Source organism: Physcomitrium patens, chromosome 2 (genome assembly GCF_059467195.1).
Source record: "Physcomitrium patens ecotype Gransden chromosome 2, ASM5946719v1, whole genome shotgun sequence".
Lineage (NCBI taxonomy): Eukaryota > Viridiplantae > Streptophyta > Bryopsida > Funariales > Funariaceae > Physcomitrium > Physcomitrium patens.
Window position 1 is genome coordinate 17,694,207 of NC_143411.1, and position 14,394 is coordinate 17,708,600.

The following is a 14,394-nucleotide window of genomic DNA, read 5'->3' on the forward strand; positions in this document are numbered from 1 at the left end:
TCAAAAGTTGATAATCCTGTTGCAAAAGATTTGACAATTCATTTATCAGAGCTACATACAACAATGAAGGCGCAGTTAAAAGAGGCTCAAGAACAACAAAAGGTCAATGCGGATGTTTATCGAAAGGAACAACCACCATTCCTCTTGGGTGATAAGGTATGGCTACTTCATCGTAATATCAAGACCACTCATCCTTGTGACAAGTTGGACTATCGAAGGCTAGGACCATTTTCTATTTCTGTACAAATCAATCCAGTTGCATATCATTTATATCTACTGGAGTCAATAAAAATCCATCTAGTATTCCACGTATCTCTTCTTGAACCATACAAGAGAGTGGACATACCAAGAAGATGACAAGCTCCACCTCTTCCTATAAAAGTGGACAATAATGAAGAGTTTGAAGTAGAAGAAGTCTTAGATTCAAGGCGGCGCCAAAATAAATTGAAATATCTTGTCCATTGGCACGGATATGATATTAGTGAATGCACATGGGAGCCAATAAAGAATCTTGTAAATGCAGCAAAGGCAATGGAGGCTTTTCATCAACGACATCCATCAAAATGAAGATGAAAATCTTCTTTATAAAAGAAACAACATCTAGGCAAGATAACATTCTACTTTCAATCCTTGTTCGTAGCTTCTTTGTAGTTGTGATGCTCAGGAGATGGAGAACCAACAACCAGTGGATTTGACTCAAGAGCCTTCATTTGTTGTCCTACCGGATGAGACATTACAATTGTCACAACCTTCAAGATGACGCAATTGAGATGAAGATCTTCAAGAAAAACATATTCTTCCTCAAATAGATGGCGAGATACAACGCGTTTGGTATCACGATTTAGGAAGGGACTCCCGATGTTTGGTGATTTTGTTAGAAGTAGGAACAACTCCTGATGGTGTTCTAAATGTTCTATTCGAAAGAAGTTATGAAGGCCTCAACAATGATCAAATAACTGGGTGGTCTTCCCACCCTGGTATGGGACACTACCGATGGTTGAGAGGCCCTATCAATCATCTTCGAAGAGAACAAAGATCAAAGTATGTGGCGAATATAATTTATTGCATCATAGATTTCTTCGACATATGATGATCGCTCCTCGTGGAACTCGTCCCTAGAAGGGGGGATAATGTCATGGACATACTCATGTAAGCTAATAATTACATATACAAATAGGTAGAAGTAAGTAAAAGTAGATAAAAGTAAGTTAATTCTATAATATTTAATATGAAAGCTTCCTAGAAGCTTCATAGATGTTGCTTTGACTTCATAGGTGTCTTTAATTGACTTTTTGGATTAGAAACGTGGTCAACAAGTTGGCCATGTGCCACACATGTTGTTAGCTTGAAGATTAAGCTAACTATATGGCCCACACAAAGAAAAACTTGCCTTGTAAGTCAAGGCATGTGTCCTACAAAGTCAACACATATTGGAGGTCCTATAGAATGTCGCCATATAGCCCTTAGTTAGATAGTATATATAGAGACAAGAGTGAAGCCCTCTTCACTCTTGTCAACTCCTTTCTTGCTTCTAGTCTAGTTTCAAGGGTCTCTAGTTTTCTTGTCTTTTGGCAATAGCCATTCCAGTTTCTCTTTCAATATACATACTTATTTATTTATATTTTGTTACCTTTCTTTGAATGAAGGCTTACTTGTCTAAATTTCTTTTTTATCGAGTTCTTGTCCTTGACACATTAATGAATATACATGGAAGCCATCTAAGAATCTAGCAAATACATCTATCAAAGTTAAAGCTTTTTATCAACATCCATCAAAACTAAGATGAAGAGTCAAGAAATTCTTTGCTATAAAGCAAAGCAAGTCCATTGGAGATTTCATTCTATCTTGTATAATTGTTTCTTTGGATTTTTTATTACTTATGAGATGGTGAACTAACAATCAGTAGATTTAACTCAAAAGCTATCATTTACTGAGCTACCACATGAGATATTGTAACTATCACAACCTTCGAGACAATAAAATCGAGATGAAGATCTTGAAGAATGATATTTGTTTCTTTGAATAGATGGTGAGATCCAATGCATTTGATACCATGACCTTAAAAAGGACTCTTGGTATTTAGTGATACTTTTGGAGGTAGGAATTAGTTTTGATGGTATTATTAATGTTTTGTTTGAAAGAAGTTATGAAGGCCTTAATAATGATCAAATATCAGGGTGGTCTTCTTGCCTTGGATTTATCATGGATATATATATATTAACTTCAATAGTTACTTATATAATTATATAGAAGTAGGTTAATATAGATTAATTTCATAAAATCTTCTAGGAAAGCTTTCTAGAAGCTTCATAAACATGATTTTGGACTTTAGATGTATTTATGGGATAAAAAGTTGGTCAACAAGTTAATCACATGTTGGTAGCTTGTGAAATAAGTTAATTCTATATAATAGCTTGTGGAATAAGCTAACTATATGGCACATATATAGATAACTTACCTTATAAGTTAAGAAATGTAGTTAGTAAAGTCAACTTATTTTAGAGGTCTTATAGGACATTGCCATGTAGCTCTTAGTTAAGAATATATATAGAAGGAAGAGTAAAGCCTATTTCACTCTTATCAATGCGATTCTAGTCTTTAGTCTTATTTCAAGGCTTTTTAATTTTTTTGTTTCTGGCAATAGTTATTCTAATTAATATTACATTACGTTTTGAGTGACTTTTTAGTTCTCTTCATTGACACAAGACTATATTGAAGATTTTTTTTTTTTCAGATTTATATCCCTGATAGTTTGATAAGAGTGCTAACATATTTTTTTTTGTCTTATTTTAGAAGTGAGTAGATTATCTCACTTCTATTGTTGTGTTTTGAAGGTTATGGACTACCCACCTTTAAAAAAAAAAAAAATCTTATAGTGATCTTTTTCTTAAAGACAGTGGATTATCCCTCTTTGTAGAAATTTTTATTAGAGGTTGCGGATTACCATCTTCTAATTTAACCTTTTAGATTTGTTTGAGTTGTCTATGGAAGAAAAGATTATAGATGCTACTCGTAGAAGAAGCAAGAATAGATTTACAACTATTTCAGATCTTCATGAGCTTATCAACACTCTTACAGTGGAAATCTTAAACATTTTTAATATGAATCATGGAAATATTATGCCTATGCCTATGAAAGAATTTCAGAGTCTGTGGCAAGAAGTTGTGCAATTGAAGGAAGCAAGTAGATCGACCTCACAACCAAATCTTGGAAGTTTTGCTTCTACAAGTATGATAGGAATAAGGTTTAGTATACTTGAGAAGTTTGATAGAACAAGATCAAAATTTCGAGGATTTTTGCAAAAATTCAAGTTCTATCTAAGGTTGCATCCTTTCCAATACCTTAATGGATTTACTCAAGTTTGATTCATGGGCACACTTCTATCAGGAAGTGTTTTCTTTTAGTTTGTAACTTTAATGAAAAAAGATTTGCAACTCCTTTATTTGTTCCTAAAAGTATTTACAACCACATTTGGAGAAAGTAATCGAGATTAAGTAGTAGAGGCTAAATTCTTATCTTTACAATAAGGATTACTATCAACCACCACATATGCTGCTGAATTTCAAAACCTTGCTTACGATGTGGATTGAAATAACAAAGCACTTATCAATCAATTTCAATCTGGATTGAAGGATAGCATCAAATATTTGTTATTAATAATGCCAAAAGTAGAATCTTTGGAATAATTTATTACTTAAGCCATTGCATGCGACAATCAAATATTTCAAAGGCATCAAGAATAAAGACTTGACTGAAAACAAACAAGTCAAGTAATGGCACCATCTTTCAATTTTTCTAAAACATATTCATTAAAGCTAGAACCAATGTAAATTGATACGATATATTTTAAATCTCTCATAGAACAAGAAAAGATTTGATGTCACCATTAAGATTTGTATTTATATTGTGAAAAAACTAAGCACACTGCTCAAAATTGTCTAAAGAAGCAATACAATTATAAAATGAGGAGCACAATTACCAAAGAAGATAATCTGTCGAAAAACAAGTTTTTCTAGCTACAATAAGAATTGTGCAGCTGAAATCATATACAACACCTAGTAAAGGTCCTATTTTTTTCTTTGATCCCTTACCTTGTTTTATAATAGATGTGTGTTTAGGACCTAAAAATCACAAAGTCTTTGCCTTATTAGATTCAAGAGCCTCAACTTATTTTATAGACAAAGATTTTCTCAAAAATCAAAAAAATACTTATAGTGAAGAAAACTAAACTCATACATGTAGAAGTTATAGATGGTCATTTGTTGTCTTTTGAAAATATTATCTATGAGACTGTTCTTTTAGATGTAACAATTAAAGATCATAATAATATAGTAATATTCAATGTAATAAGATCTCCCTCCAATCCAGTTATTTTAAGATTATCGTGGCTAGAAAAATATAAACCTCAAATATATTGGATTTCTTGTAGCCTTAACTTCTTTGGTAGTATAATCCAAGATTAAGTTAATAAAGTAGAAGTATATAAGTTTAGTATATCCAAATTTTTACTAGTAGGTGTAAGAGCTTTTATGCATGCTGCAAAATAAGGATCATCTTTTGCTATATATGCTATATCCATTTCCAATGATGAAAAAATGTCAAGTGTTATTCCTAGTCAATATGAGGAATTCTAAGATATTTTTTAAAAGAACAATGTAGATATTCTTCTTAAGCATCGACCTTATGATTGTTCAATTGATTTGTAAGAAAGAGCTCAACCACCATTCAAACCAATCTATAGCTTATCGTAGATTGAGTTGCCTCCATTAAAAGAATATATTAATGAGAACTTGGCAAAGAACTTCATATGCCATTCTAAATCTCCAACTGGGGCTCCTATCTTATTTATGAAGAAGAAAGTCAAATCTCTACAGATGTATGTGAATTATCAAGGACTCAATAAGATCACTATTGAAAATAGGTATCTTTTATCTTTGATTTCAGGACTTCTTGACCAACTCAGTCAAGCAAAGATCTATACTAAAATAAATCTACGAGGAGCATAAAACTTAGTTTGTATCAAAGAATGAGATGAATGGAAGATTGCTTTTCAAACTAGATATGGATATTTTGAATATAATGTAATGCCTTTTGGACTCACAAATGCAATGAGTCCTTTTCAATATCTTATGAATGATATTTTTTGTGAGTTTCTAGATGATTTTGTCATTTGTTATTTAGATGACATTCCAATCTATTCTAAGAATATAGAAGAACATGAACTTCATGTTTATTGCATATTATAGAAATTTAGAAATGCAAGATTATATACCAAGTCGGTAAAGTGCATATTCTTTACTACTCAAGTTGACTTTTTAGGATACATCATTTCCAATGAAGGCCTTATGATGGATCCTAAGAAGCTCCAAGCTATCATAGATTGGAAGATTCTAAGAATAATATGAGATATGCAATATTTTTTAGGCTTTACTAATTAATATCAAATCTTCATCAAGAACTTTTTTCAAGTTGCAGCTCCACTTATACATTTGACTTATAAAGACAAACTTGAGTGGAATAAAGAAGCAAAAGTATCATTTGATGTTTTAGAGAAGGAATTTATTTTTGTACCAATCTTGCATTGCATCGACTTTTCTAAGGTATTTTTTATAAAAATAGGTATGTCAGACTTTGCTATAACTGTCATGTTATCATAAATGGAAATAAATAAAAAATTCCACCTAGTAGCTTATCATTCCAAGAAATTTTCAGTAGCCAAGTTTAATTATGAGATCGATGACAAAGAGCTCCTTGCAATCATGGATTTATTTCAAGAATGGTCTCATTATTTAGAAGGCGCCTCAAGTCTAGTCACTATGTATACAGATCATAAGAACCTCAAGTACTTTATGTTAGTATGTATTTTGAATCGTCATCAAGCCTGTTGGAGCATGTCTTTATCCAAATTCAATTTCAAGATCACTATCGATCCAAAAAATAACAAGGTCTATTAGATGCCATTTTTAGATATTCTTATCTTGTACCAAAAGAAGAAGATGCATCTTTTGATCAACAAAGAATGATTCTCTTGAAGTCCAAGCATTTTTATCTTTGAGCAATAAAATCAACATTGACTATTGATTCAACTTTTATTAAGCAAATTCAATCAAGTATGTCTTCTGATTTTTTTGTTTATGATATCAAGAATATTTCTTCTAAGTCTTATGATACTTCAAAGTTTGAATTTAAGAATAACCTACTATATTTTGAAGATTGCCTATATATTCTAAAAGGTGAGGCATGATTATATGTCCTTCAAACTCGTCATGATTTTTCAACAGTCAAACATTTTAGTTATAATAAGACTTTGGAGCTAATATCAACAGATTTTTGGTGGCTTTAAATGTGAGAGGCAATCAAAGACTTTGTACAATCATGTTATACTTGTTCAAGATCCAAAACTCCTCGCTATCGATCTTATGGACTTCTTCAACTGTTACTAATTCTAGAACAACCATAGTCTTTTATTTCCATAGATTTTATCATGGATCTTCCAATCTCAGATTCATATGACTCTATATTTGTAATCATAGATTGCTTCACCAAAATGGCACATTTTGTACTATGTACAAAATCTATTTTAGGTTAAGAAATAGCTAAGCTTTTTATTGACAATATATATCACTATCATAGATTGCTAAAGGATATTATATTAGATAGAAGGACTCAATTTGTATCAAGGTTCTGAAGAATTCTATTGAAGATTCTAAAGATGGATATAAAGCTTTCTTTATCTTTTCATCCTCAAACTGATGGGCAAATGAAATGAGTGAATCAAATTTTGGAGCAATGTTTGAGGTGTACCATCAACTATCATTAAGATGATTGGACAACTCTTTTGCCATTGATAGAGTTTGCATTTAGTAATTCAATACATTCTTCTATTTAACAAATACCTTTCTTCGTCAATTATGATTATCATCCACAACTTGATACTTTTGACTTTTTAAAAGTTGATAATCATGCAGCAGAAGGTTTAGCAAATTATATATCAAAGCTACATGCAATAATAAAAATACAATTTAAAAAAGTTCAAGGATGGCATAAGACCAATGCGGATGCCTATCGTAAGGAGCAACTACAATTCAACATCGGTGACAAGGTATAGTTACTTTTTCACAATATCAAGACTACTCATAATGTAATAAGTTGGACTATTTTACATTGGAATCTTTTTCTATTTGTGAACAAATCAATCTTATTGCTTATCGATTATATCTATCAGAGGCTATGAAGATCCACCATATATTTCATGTATCCCTTCTTTAGCTATATAAGATAGTGAATATTTTGGAAAGAAGACAAATGCCACCTCTTCCTATGGAAGTGGATAATAATTAAGAGTTTGAAGTGGAAGAAGTCTTAGACTCAAGGTAGCACTGAAATAGGTTGGAATATCTTGTTCATTAGCATGGATATGATATTAGTGAATGCACATAAGAGCCATCAAAGAATCTTGTAAATATAACAAAGAGAGTTGAAGCTTTTCATAAACAAAATCCATCTATATGAAGATAAAGAATAACAAATCTTTGCTATAAAAGAAATAAGATCAAAAAAAGATAATATTCTAAATTCTATCTTTCTTTATATCTTATGTATTTTGTGATACTAAAGAGATGGAGAACCAACAACTAACAAATTCAACTCAAGGGCTTTTATTTGCGGACTTACCAGATGAAATATTGTGATTGTTACAACCTTCAAGATGATGAAATCGAGATGAAGATCTTCAAGAACGACATGTCCTTACTTGAATAAATGGCAAGATATAATGAGTTTGATATCACCACCTTAGAAGAGACTTCTAGTATTTGGTGATTTTATTAGAGGTAGGAACAAATCTTGATGGTGTTTCAAATGTTTTATTTGAAAGAAATTACGAAGGCCTCAACAATGACCAGATAATACGGTGGTCTTTCCACCCCAGTATGGGACACTATTGATGGATGAGAGGGCCTATCTACCCTAGTATGGGACACTATTGATGGCTGAGAGGGCCTATCCACCATCTTCAAAGAGAGCAAAGATCGAAGTATGTGGTAAATACAACTCGCCGCATCTTGGACTTCTTCAATATATGAAGACCGCTCTTTATGAAATTCATCCCTAGAAGAGAAGATAATGTCATGGACATATATATTTATTCTAATAGTTACTTATATAATTATGTAGAAATAGATAAATATAAATTAATTTCATAAAGTCTTCTAGAGAAGCTTCTTAAAAGCTTTATAAACATGGTTTTGGTCTTTAGATGTATTTATAGGATAGAAACTTGGTCAAAAAATTAATCACATATTGGTAGCTTGTGGAACAAGTTAATTCCATGTAATAGCTTGTGGAACAAGCTAACAATGTGGCGCATACATAGATAACTTGCCTTGCAAGTTAAGACATGTAGCTAGCAAAGTCAACACGTTTTGGAGGTCTTATAGGATATTGCTATGTAACTCTTAGTTAAGAGTATATATAGAGGCAAGAATAAAGCCTTCTTTACTCTTGACAATGATGTTGTAGTCTTTAGTCTTATTTCAAGACTTTTTAGTCTTTTTATTTTTGGCAATAGTCATTCTAGTTAATATTACATTACCTTTTAAGTGACTTTTTAGTTCTCTTTAGTAATATAAGAGTGTATCAAGGATTTTATTTCTTTGAGATTCATGTCCTTGACAAGTATAGAACAATATTGATGGTTGAAAGAACCTATCAAATATCTTCAAAGGCAACAAAGATCAAAGTACATAGCAAATACAATTTGGCACATCTTGGACTTCATGAACATGTAATTACTGCTCCTTAAGGAACTCGTCTCTAAAAAGGGGAATAATATCATGTACATACATATTTATCCTAATAATTATCTAGATAATAAGAATAGGTAGAAGTAAGTCAAAGTAGATAAATATGACATTATCTTGTAAAAGCTTCTTAGAACCTTCATAGACACTGCTTTGCCTTTATACATATCTATAGGTGATTGATAGGTTGAAAACTTAGCCAAAAAAGAGGCCACATTTCAACATGTTGATCCCTTGTAGTACAAGTTGGAGATATGGTGCATACCTAAGAAACTTGCTTTGCAAAGTAGACATGTGTCTTGCAAGTTGGATGTGTATTAAAGGTCCTATAGCATGTCGCCTCATAGTTCTTAGTTAAGTAGTATATATAGAGGCAAAAGTGAGGCCTTTTTCACTCTTTTCAACTCCTTTCTTGCTTTTAGTTTAGTTTCAAGAGTCATATGTTTTCTAATCTTTAACAATAGTCATTCCAGTTCTTCTTTCAATATACATACTTACTTCTATTTTATCACTTTTCTTTTGACACAAATTCCATGAGTTTATGTATCTTCTTCCAATTTGTATCCTTGATACTTAATGCTTTAAATTAAATATCTAATTCTTAATTTTTTTATATAATAAAATATTTAAATTATAATAGTATAATCTCTAAATAATTCTTTTGGTTGAAAAACACTCTATTATATTGATGACTTGGTATCTTTCTTTAAGAAACTTTTTTCAATTAGAGTTCTCTCACATTGTTAGTTTTTGTTATATTGATATAATACATTGGCTTAAATAAAAACGTTCTTTTTCTTCTCAAGTATTTAGATTGTAAAATATAAGATATTATATAAGATAGATAAAAATAAGGTTGCTATGATTAAAGTATAGATTAATTTGAAGATATTAGTTGAAAATTCTTTTATCTTTAGGTATTTCCAAAACAACTCTACAACAAAGAATAAGTCCATACTATAATTTACCTTGAATATTCCTTCTTTAGCTTAAAATATTCAAGACTATATGATTATTTTTACCTACTGTTTGTATATCTAACAATGACCAAGAAAATAAATAACTCATGAAATAAATGTATATTCAAATTAAAAACTAATATACTCTAAAGATGGTTAATTCTTTAGTATAAGCAATCAACTTATTACTATTGTATAATTTTTTATGTCAAAACTAAAATTAAATCCAAACTTATTTTTAAAGCTAATTAATACTTTACCTTCCAAAAATACTATTAGAAAATCTATTCTTTAAAGCAAAACATTTTTCTTACTTAAGAATCATATATATTCTAATTATTTTTTACTCAATTAAGATCCTTCTATTTGGTAGTTAATTGTAGTCTCAAGGTTAACTTGTTAAGACTAACAAATGAAGTATAAATTGTAGATGAATAAAAAAAGTCCAAAATATTTAGTATAATATGCCTTTTTTAAATCAGATTGTATACAAAGGACCATTCTTTTTCCAATAGATATTTTAAACTATAATTAATTATAAAAATAGATAAAATCATAATCTTGCTTAAGCTATATAGAATCTATATTTGTGAAGACAATGTGTAAAACTACATATTAAAACTATATTTTATTTGAAAATATATATAATTCTAATATAACTTTGTAATAAAAAAAATTATAGGATTTTAACAAATATTTTTTAAAAAGATAACTTTATGCTAAGTCCAATTGTATAGTGCATGTATACAAATATCGATATATAGAGTTCATCCTAAACTTTAATATAAATCATTTTAAATAAATATTAAAAAACCATCATTTAATAAAACTATTACAAAAAGAAAAAACACACATATGACAGACAAATAATATCCCCAAAATAAAAAAGAAAAAAACACAGAGCAAAAATATACTGCAAAAATCAACAACCAGTTACTAACTCAATCAACTGCGACAACAGTAATTGTAAATCATATCTAGAAACAACACTGAATGCAAAACCAACATCTGTTACAAAACACAGTACAAAAAACTTTGAATTTGGATTGAATCACTTGGTATTCTATGATTATTACTGGTCATACCGTTCACATGTATGTCATCATATTCAATCAGTTTTAGCTGTTCCTTTCCCAAAAAAAAAATGCAGTTCAAATAAGCATGATAGTTCTTGTCATATGTTACTCCGACAAGAATGTCTTTCGAAATGTTTTCAACATTGTAAATGTCAAACACACCCACCTTACCAACTTGGTTCTGTTTTACTACATTCTGTTTTGGTTGCATCCAACCAACTAATGTTGCATGACATCAAAGATCAAGCTCCCACGGACTGATACCAACGACAAAACAAAACTGATCGAGCTAACAAGGACTAAACCCATGTGCACAACGACCGATTTACAGGACAAAACATGTTTAATGTGTGCGAGCTGAGCTCTCCATCCCATGACAAACGAATGAGAAGAAAATGAAAACAGAACAAGCAGGGTGTGTTCTGCAGCAGAATGAATAAATTGCGTTTGCGAAGAATACATGGCCCCATCGGGCCCTTATTGTCTTCCAAGGCCCAGTCCCTGGTTGACTCCAGGCGACCTTGGAAAGAAAAAAAAATCTATCACCGCCACTCACGCACATTGTTCATGCGGCTGCGGTATCTAAATTATTCAACCTGGTCCATCGACAGCCTCTCTGTATAAGAAACCTCCTACCCCGGACCTTTTGGACTTCGTAGTCGATGGACGACCTTCAATCTCACCCCGTGCTAGACCTCAACCTCACCTCGTCGGTGAAGCCCAGCTTTATTCAACTGTCTGCTGCGGTGGCAGCAGGACAGCGCTACGGCCCACCTTTTTATTGTCTCTGAACACAATAACCACTCATTCTTGGACTTCTGATCGCCCCATGTACCACATCCGTGCTCAATTTACAAAGATCCCCACTATCCTCGCATTTATCTACCGAACAAAATCCGACACTCCACAAGCCACCAGCAGACGCTCAGCAGACCTTCGACACACTCGCAACTCTACCTTGGCGCCTGCGTCGCGGCAGTCCAGCCTCCAACAACAACTACAAGTCCTAGAACGGCTGGCACAGAAAAATAACACTTCGATCCATCTATTCACCAGTTCAGTATTCTACACCGAGCTTTCACTACACTGCGGCAGTCGTCGTGAAGGCGCAGTTAGTTGTTCTGCTTCACCCACACACCCTTGGAGGGAATGCCGTTCTGGAGCACGAACAGGAGGTAGTATGCGGGAGGGGCGATGGTGTTTCCGGGGACTGCAGTCACCTGCACCGACCAGGCATTGCCCGCCTTTGCAGGCACTGACGTCTTCAACTTCATCTGCCTTTGACCCTGCGCGAAGGAGTGCGTCACGTAGGGAGCGCTGTTCATGTTCACCTCCACTCCGCCCACTCTTTTGCCCACAGTGAAGGTCATGACGAACACCTGCTTGTACTTAATAAACTTGGGATACCCTTGGATGGCAGGCCTCACACCGTTGAATCTGGACATCATCATCATCATCATCAAACAGTCCTTCAAGTTAGCCTAACGTGCACGCCGCCATCATTCCGCACAACAGAACAATGCATCACAAAGGATAAGGACAATCTGTGGGACGTCCAGGTCAGAGACTCACCCTGCACCCAAGTAAGGAGGAGAGAACGCCTCCACTCGCAGTTCAGTCGGGTACTGTCCATTGTACGTGTAGAACTGGTGGGTGTTGCTTCCAGCCAGGAGCACTCTTCCGTCAGCCAGCAAGTTTGCGGTGGAATGGTACAAGCGGGGAATGTTGGTCTTCGCATACACCTGGAACTGCTTTTTCGTGGGGTTGTAGTTCACTGGGTTCAAGGCAGGGTTGTTGGCCATCCCCCATCCCTGATATCCGTTCTGGGCACCGTTGATGATCAAAATATCTCCGGTCGGCAGATTGATCATGTCGCCCATAACACGCCGAATTGGCATGTTCTGCATAGCCCAGTTGGGCTTTCCGGCGGTGGCCACAATTCTCCCGCAGCTGGCCGACGCGGGTGCGTTCGCATTTCCAGAATTCGAGGCACCAGTGGCTGCGCCTCCGCACACCATGATCTCCGCGAACCCGAAGTTCGTCTGCCATGTCAAGGGAAGCATGGCAGCAGATCCAGCAGAAGGGTAGTTACGGGGGTTTCCAGGAATCTGAGGATATCCCCTCACCACCTTGCCCGAGTTCCAGTTCAGTTGCACGGAATCTCTGACCGCGAAAATGAAAAGATCTCCGTTCGGCAACAGATACACGAACGGGTAAAGGTTGTTGTATCCTCCCAGCATGCCCAAGTTGAAGAAGCCTTCTCCGGCTTTCCTCTTGGGGTAAAACTCGTACGAGGGCGTGTTGCGTCCTCCGACAATGATCTGCCGAATACCAGAAGGCAAAAGCTGGTTGGAGGCATACCAGCGGCCGGTTGCGAGGTTCTCTCCGAGTTCAACCCAGTCACAATTACCTCCAGCGCCGCATGGTTGCAGAGTCCTGATTTTCCTGTTGCCCTCGAAGTCACCCCCAGTCTGCACCATTCTCCCATTGTCGAAGAACTGCCCTGATGAGCACCACGTATCCGTGTACACATACAACGGGCGGACCTGGTTGTTCGCCGGGTTGAACATCACGGAGTGCGCATAGCAATCAGTTTTGGAGATGCGCTCCGCAGGCTGTTTGCGGCAGCGACCGTCGGGGAGCTTGATGGCGGAGGGCCCAATGTTGGTACGATCAAGCATGATGACTGTGTTCATGTGCGTAACCGCAGTATGCATTGACGATATACCCGCATTTTTGTTCAACAGAGCCCAACTGCCCTGGGCCGCCACAAGGTATGCGCATGACAACAGGCATTGGAGCGTTACCAGAACCACGAGAGTGGTTTTCGACAAACCCATTGTCACCGTCGCACCTGGAAAACAAACTTTGAATCCAAGACTGAAACGCGATGTTAATCCAGCTCAACTATTTTCTCAACCACTACAGACACCAATGCTGAACAATGCATGCAAGAACGTCAGTATCTCTAACCAAGCATCAACCAAGACGAGGCAGAATAAGACGGTAACAACTTTGATCTCGACTGTGTACAGAGGACTTATAACCCAATGACGGTAGCGTTATACTTGAGAATCCTAGGTGCGTGAAATATGACACATATGCAGCCAGTGCTTCAGGACTGGGACACCCTCCGGTCCCGCAAAGCTGGCCGAGTGGTGATGAATGGCAGGGCGATTGGAGGGTATAAGTAGTGCTGCTGTGCGGAATGCAAAATGAACGTTGCAACCCTCCCAGCCAGCAGGATCGGTGGTAAGGCATCTGTTTTTAGCCATTTCTGCATTTGCGATAAGCTGTGGTGATTATTCAGAGCCTTCCAGTTGTGAAATTGGACCGAAGCAGTCTGGCAATGCTTGTTTCTTGGAAACTGAAGTTTACTCGGTTGCTATTGTTAACTTTGTCTTGTGCATCAGTCGGTAATTGGTGTTGACTTTAAGGGAACTAGGAAGGCAGTGAGGAATCTGCTGGATTGGTTTAAGCAGAGATTGTGATAGTTTTTAAATCTAAGTCACATGTGCTCTAATCACCGAACCGGAGCAATGAGTTGTTATCTTTGGA

General features: G+C 35.1%; 1 protein-coding gene across 1 annotated transcript; it reads right to left on the reverse strand.

Moving 5' to 3' along the window:
* Positions 1-11,221: 11,221 nt before the first annotated feature.
* On the reverse strand, positions 11,222-13,986 carry LOC112279107 (aldehyde oxidase GLOX). The gene is made up of 2 exons (XM_024513233.3): positions 12,409-13,986; positions 11,222-12,273 (listed from the first exon to the last, which is right to left on the reverse strand). Exons 1-2 carry the CDS (start codon positions 13,674-13,676, stop codon positions 11,949-11,951), a joined length of 1,593 nt encoding a protein of 530 aa, XP_024369001.1. The 5' UTR covers positions 13,677-13,986; the 3' UTR covers positions 11,222-11,948.
* Positions 13,987-14,394: the final 408 nt, after the last annotated feature.

Coding starts and splice junctions, on each gene's coding strand:
- LOC112279107 (XM_024513233.3), bottom strand. CDS start 13,676: ATGGGTTTGTCGAAAACCACTCTCGTGGTTCTGGTAACGCTCCAATGC. Junction 12,274..12,408: donor CCTCCTTACTTGGGTGCAGG/GTGAGTCTCTGA, acceptor GATGATGTCCAG/ATTCAACGGTGTGAGGCCTG.